Source organism: Atta colombica, unplaced genomic scaffold (assembly GCF_001594045.1).
Source record: "Atta colombica isolate Treedump-2 unplaced genomic scaffold, Acol1.0 scaffold27, whole genome shotgun sequence".
Lineage (NCBI taxonomy): Eukaryota > Metazoa > Arthropoda > Insecta > Hymenoptera > Formicidae > Atta > Atta colombica.
Genome location: NW_017259370.1, coordinates 3,100,802 through 3,107,808, shown reverse-complemented (window position 1 = coordinate 3,107,808; position 7,007 = coordinate 3,100,802). Strand labels below are relative to the sequence as shown.

Here is a 7,007-nt window from a genome sequence, read left to right as displayed (position 1 = left end):
ATATATATATATATACTATTATATAATGTATACGCTGATATATGATTTGTATACAAATCGTTCGGAAAGCGTTCTAAAAACGCGACGAATTAGTAAATGATCTCTGATTCTTCCATCCCTACATAATGTCCCTCTCGTTCTCTTTAAACATTTTTTAGAATTAATCCTTCAGAATTACTCTTATTATGATACATCTGAACTTTTCCATTTTACAATTTTTTTATTTATAAAGATATATACATATGCTTGTTATTGTTGTATTCCTTGATGTCTGGTTTTTGGATTGAAAAAATTTGTTATATGTTCATTTTTATGCGATATATTTCACAATTTCTATATTGAAAGAAAAAATTGGCGACTGCAGTAAATTAAATAGTCAAATATAGCATAGTATTTTTAATTGGCTGCAAATTTTTGATTAGCCTATAAGCAATGTCAGAATTTTGATAAACTATCGCAACCAAATATTGATTACTTTAACCAATTAAAAATGTTATGCCACATTCAGCTAATCTTTTCTTTCAGTATAGTATGATAAATTCGTGACAAAACGATATAGAGTGATACCGAAATTACATTTTCTTTGATGAATGCATTGATTGCACAAAAGTGGGCAATAAATTTAATGGATTTTTCCATATAAATTGCAGTTCAACTTTGTCGGGAGGATTCTGGGGCCACGGGGCATGACCGCAAAACAATTGGAACAAGAGACAGGATGCAAAATTATGGTGCGCGGGAAAGGCTCGATGAGGGACAAAAAAAAGGTAAGAAAGGGCTGAAATTAATTGAACTTATATTTGTTATTGAAAATATTTGTTGTGTGAAAGAAATGAAATTTCTTTGAGAAAAGCTTTCCTTCTCAAAGTAAGCTTTAGAAATTTTTATCGATGCACGGTATTAAATGGAGAAATATATGAGTATCATGCTCGTTAACGGCAACAAACGCCTAAAATTAAATAACGGTCATAAACGATGACAGCTGTTATAATAATGGTCGATTCTACTAATCATAAGTCTGTTCGTCTTAATCTTTATTACACTTCTCGTTTAAGAAGAATGTTGTGAACGCAGATATGATTGAAGTATATGTAATATGAGTTATAGCTAAATAATATATTTTTTAATCGATATCAGAGACTTAATATAGGCTGTAAATAAAGAATGCTTAGTATTGGGGGATCTTCCCAGAGACAATGACAAGTGGGTTTGGAATTAACTATGAATGATTCATGTAGAGCATTAAATCAAGCGTCATATTTTTTTCAAGCTGCACGTGGTACACGAGCGAAATGCTTTCTCGTAAGTATAAGTATACAGTAGAAACAAACTCAGTGTACAATTTGATGTGAATTTGATGTGTATCTATTGCTTTCTCACGCTGACCAACGTAAATGTCAAGTTTCTTTATCAATCATTGCCGTTCATTTGGTTAACAAAAGCCCGCGATAAAAGTTTACATCGATGCTTCGTTAATTAAAGAATTCGCCTGAAATGTAGGAACACGTGTATAAAAAGTGTGAAATTTATAATCGCGCGATTCTGCTCTATTCTATTCCTTTCTATTGCCAGAAAAAAAACCACGCATGAATCTTTATATTATAATTTTTATATAGTATTATATATTTTTAATGTACACTATTCAGATATTTATATATTTTTTTAAATAGTACGAGATAATTTTATGTAAACTCTGTGACTTAAGTTCGTATGTGTATGTATGAGCAAATGCTTGTGTGCATATAACAAGTTGCGCGCCGTGTTGATTAACCAGGAGGAACAAAATCGGGGCAAGCCGAATTGGGAGCACCTGACGGACGAGTTACACGTGCTGCTCACTGTCGAGGACACCGAGAATCGTGCCACATTGAAACTCGCCCGAGCTGTCGAGGAAGTCAAGAAGCTACTCGTGCCCGTGGTGAGAAAGTTCCAATTGTATACTCTTCCCCTCTTACATACGATAATAGCCTCGTGCTACACTAAGAACGCGAGAAGAGAGATCTCACCGGGAGAGTTTCTCATATGTTTTTTTTTTTCTTCTTTTTCCTCTCTAGTTTCGAATCAAAATCCAAAAACTCGGAGGAAACCTAAGAAAAAAAGAGCAAAATTTTTCAACAAAATTATTGCACTGAGAAAAAATATATTATACTAAACTATTGTTTATTTGAATAGTACCAACTAAATATTTACTTACAGCAAATACATTTATTCAATAGAAAAAGATAATCCAATGGTTCTTGTACCAAATAAATATATCTTTATATTTAGTGCTCTTTTAGTTGGTATTATTCAAACAAATAATTTGTTAAAAATTTAGTACGTTTTTTTCAGTGTAGTTTTTACATTATTTTCTTTGCAAATTGAAACGATGTATTATAATCGAGTTGTCGAAGCTCGAAACACATGCCACTTCCGAAGTGAGTGGCCTCGCGTACGTGCGCGCGTATGTCGGCGTTTTCATATGTAAATGGAAAAGATCTGTACAACAATGTCGAGCTTCCCCCATCCATTCCTAGGATAATTATCGTTGCACCTCCGGTGGTGGGTTCTGACGGTAATGTCGATTGTTAGCAGGCTGACGGCGAGGATGAGCTAAAGAAGAGGCAGCTAATGGAACTCGCCATTATCAATGGAACTTACCGGGACTCGAATACAAAGGTTGCCGCCGCGGCAGGTACCGTTCGTAGAACTTGTCTCATTATGCTTAAAACCTGCTCGGGATCGTGTTCTCCGCGAGATCGGGAATTGCAGAGATTTACTTAAAGATGCGGTCGATTTATAAAATAGGCTTTCTAATGAGAGATCTGTTTATAATATTTTATTGCAATCATAATTTACCTTGCATTAAAATGGCGCAATAATCGTTGTGTGTGACAGTTAATGATAACGATAGCGTAATAGACTAATGTTAATCGTCGTCATTAGTGATTAATGGAATAATAATTCTTGCGAAATAATGCGGCTGCGCGTTTTCTAAATCCAGAATTTCCAGTACCAATTGTCGGAAAAGCTCGGGAACGCGCTTGAATAAACAATTGTAGATATTAATGGTTATGATTCTGGTTAGTCAAAAATAAGAAATTATAAACGAAGTATTCTTCTTTGGCTAGTACAAATTTGTTTTTTTTTCGCAATATATTTATTATTTTATTTTTTCGGAACTAGTTTAATTAATTGCTTCGGATTGCATTAGATAAATGGAAGGCACCTCAAGGAAGATTTCGAGAAACTTGACTATAGATAATACATTCAGATTATGCGTAAGTCGAAATCAAGGTCGACTTGTGAATGAAGATGATATGACAAAAAGATTTGAAGAAACCGATTTTTTTGTTTCATATTGCTTTGATAAATTCCGTATATAATTTGCTTAATACAGAAATCTATTTCATATAATTTGTCAATAATATATTCTTATATTATGTATATCTATTGTAATCCGCTCGAATTTAAAGTTTCTCCTCGAAATTCTTTTTTTACTCCTAAATTTTTCCGATGCAGCGGTTGTTCGAAATGATGTGGTCGTAATATTCGCTAGGATTAGAGACCCTCTAATAAAAGTCTGGACATGAGAAAGCCACTTTTGATTGATGCCACGTTTTAACAATTCTTGAAAGAGAATAAGAGAGAGAAATAAATAGAACATAGAACAGAATGAAAAGCGAAAGAAATAACAAATGTCATTGCAATAAAAAAATCATGGAAGTTAACACTAAAATTTTGTAAAAAAATATATGATTGTAAAATTAAATATAAATATTAATAAACGTTTAATATACAAATGCATGCGCAACAATTGTTGAATCTTTCATATAAAATTGGCAACTTAATTCTAATTATTGCGCATACATTTGTACATTAAACTATGGTAATCAGTTTTCATTTAATTATTTCAGTTTTAATATTTCAGTTTTATTTTTCGATTCAGATAAAGTATTCGGTCAGATATTAAATGTATGTTGATAATTTTTATCTTTGAACACCATTCAAGAAATTTCATGACATCGTACTAATAAATTGTTTATCAGTTTTTTTATCTCCGCTGTGTTAATGTATGCGCGATAAATAATACTAATTTATTAATTTTATACTGAAAAAAATGACCCCAACAAAGAGTTTGTATACGAGTTAGTATACGAAACGTTTGTATTTAATTTTTATCAATATATTCTTTTACACGCTTCCCTTCACGAAACCCATTCAGTTGGGTTTCATGCGCTTTATTGTGATGGTTTATTTTATTTGGAGCCTTTGTATTTATATTATACATCTATTACTTTATGCATATCCTTCTTTCTCGCCGATTTTATTAAAACTACTATCCTACTTACAAAACTGCGGCACCAGACTCTTATTAGAGGAAAGAACTCTAACTGATACCAACCGCTTCGTTGGAAGCGAGAAACCAGCTATTCAGCACCATTTGATGTTGCAGCCTGCGACGAGGAGTGGCGGCGGGTAGCCGCCGCCGCGGCGGAGACGCAGCGCTTGTTGCCGGGCTTAGCGACGCCGATGCGGACTCCAAGCGCGCCCTTGGGTGCGCCTCTGATCCTGTCGCCGCGGATATCAGTGCCGACAACTGCCGCGTCTTTGTTGAACGGCTCCGGGCCACCTGGCTCGCTTCTATCTGCCGGTGATCCCCACGGGCTCATCTACACGCCATACGCGGATTACGCCAACTATGCCGCCCTGGCCGCATCGCCGTTGCTCACCGAGTACGCCACTGCTGATCATTCTGGTGGGTTGTTTGCTCGTTGATCGTTCCCGTTGCCGTGTCCTCCCCGCGGCACGAGAGAAACGGAGGCGGCCAAAACGTTTCTCTTCTCTATGACACGAGAATAACGGGGCTTTTTATACGCGGAAATGTTTTTTTTTGTTTTTTTTTTAATTTTTCAAGAGAGAGATGCGTGCGCGACAGGAAGAATGAAGCTGTGCGCTTTTATTATTTTTATTATTTTTATTATTTTTATTATTATTATTATTATTATTATTATTATTATTATTATTATTATTATTATACCGCATACGGCACATTTCTGATGATTGGTGATTCTCTCTGTTCCTCGATGGTTCCAACAATGTTTGATCATTCTTTTTCCTGTTTTGTGAAACTCAAGAGATTAGACGAGGAGTGGATGAGATTAATGAGAAGAAATCTTTTCCTTTTGAAAAGCTGATCATCATATGTTTTTTTATTGTTATCAATATTATACGCATAAATATTTTTTTGACGAGGCTGAAAAGGTTGCTCGTCTAATCTCAGTGCCACAATTTTTATACATCACATGAATTCAAAAATTCATTATCAGGAAAATGAAACGAAATTGAATACAATGTTATGTACTGACAGCGTTGAGCTTCAGGAAAAGTGAACATGCACAGAAAAAGTCATCAATCGATACGTAGCACGAATACAATCACGTAAATTTGTAAGGCAATAATTGTTAATTACGAGCCGATTGCTCTTATAGTTGTTAATGATTATTCACATTGCATCATCATAGTTATCATCTCATCACGTCATTACCTCCATTATCATCGTCGGTCGTTCCGATCGTCATCACCGTCATTATCATCCTCATCGTCATCATCGTAGCAGTTAGCGAGTATTTTTGCGAGAATAGATTAGGATTATAGAACACAACCGAAATCAGTCATTTACTAGTCGCGTCAGTTCAGATATTTTATAATTACGTGAAAGCCTTTGCGTGCGTGCACGCGTGTAATGTATATGCACCGCCTTCGAAATAATTGTGTCACGAAGATTCAGGGTTATCAATAGCGATAGAAAAGAAATGGCAGAAATGCGAGCACAGAACGACTTAGACCGTGTTTCGGTGAGTTTTGATCAGAAACTGTAGGTATTAGGTATAGGAGGAGATGGGGCAGACGCGTACGTACTCGTCGTGTACGCTGTATCGCGTGTGAATGTAGCTATACTAGTCTGAAAGCTTTTCTTTCTTTCTTTTTTTTTTTTACCGATTTTGCGCCGTTCACCAGTAGTTACGTGTTTTGCCGCTTGGAATCTTTTCTTCTCGAGCCGCCTTCAGGATAACTGCACGGTGCAATTTTTGTTCGATAAAAGAGGATAAAAAATATTCTATCCGGTTGAATTGAGATTTTCTCTATTTCCTTCTCTTTTAAAATATTATGTACTATTTTCGAAAATTTGTAGATTAATCTGATAGATTTTTAAGAAACGTATATTGAGAAAAGCGTCTAGTTGAAAATGGACGAATTAGATTAATCAGATTTCCGGTCTCAAATAGAATTCTAGTAGAGTTAACCAGAGAATTCTGATTCGTTTATTTTCAATCAGAATTCCAATTATCCAACCAAACTTTTTCAACAAATTTTTCTCGGTACAGAAAGTGTCTTGAAAAAAGAGAATGAATCTCTTATAACATGCGAAAAATGTAACTTTGACTGTTCGAAATTGATAACGTGAAATTTAGCAGAGGAATGAATTATCTTTATTGGATTTTAATTTTTAGTGGAAAATATTGTTTTTTGAAATTAGAATTCACTCTTCAAACTGATACCTTTATCTTTCCAAATATTGTCTCTGCAACTTATCACCGGATACATTACTTTTGTCTTCTCTCAGATCGGGCAAATCTCTCACTGTGCAACGTAGTTCAAGAAGATCACGGGAGACAATCGCGTTAAACTTGGTCGCATCGAGAATTACGGCGAAACGTTAGCCAGGGACAGTCCCGCGGAGTCTCATCTTTTCAGAAAGGAAAGGAGAAAAAGAAAAACACATCGAGATATTTCGGATACGCGAGAAATCCCATCCAGTCCTCCTCACCAGTATCCAAAGTACTTCCCGTCGAGTGGTACGAGTTTACTGACTCACTGATGCACACCATATTCGATTCCGGGCTTGTTTAGAAGTCGAACTCGTCCAGGAATAATACTTCTGGACCGCGTGTTCTTCGTCGCGGCACAGGAAAGATCGGCGCGTCTTTCTTCCTTCGATACAAAGGCATCCAGTTACCCGGTGA

The 7,007-nt window shown here is 35.6% G+C and overlaps 1 protein-coding gene across 5 annotated transcripts in view; it reads left to right on the top strand.

Moving 5' to 3' along the window:
* LOC108689500 (protein held out wings) overlaps positions 1-7,007 on the top strand; it is a 49,614-nt gene that overhangs the window by 29,427 nt on the left and 13,180 nt on the right. For 2 of the 5 annotated variants that reach the window (XM_018196274.1, XM_018196278.1), the window contains exons 3-6: positions 651-767; positions 1,775-1,918; positions 2,572-2,674; positions 4,436-4,738. In XM_018196274.1, the coding sequence (XP_018051763.1) occupies positions 651-767; positions 1,775-1,918; positions 2,572-2,674; positions 4,436-4,738 (667 nt within the window). Of the gene's footprint in view, positions 1-650; positions 768-1,774; positions 1,919-2,571; positions 2,675-4,435; positions 4,759-7,007 lie in introns of those variants that run through there. The other 3 variants (XM_018196276.1, XM_018196275.1, XM_018196277.1) reach the window with 3 other exon arrangements.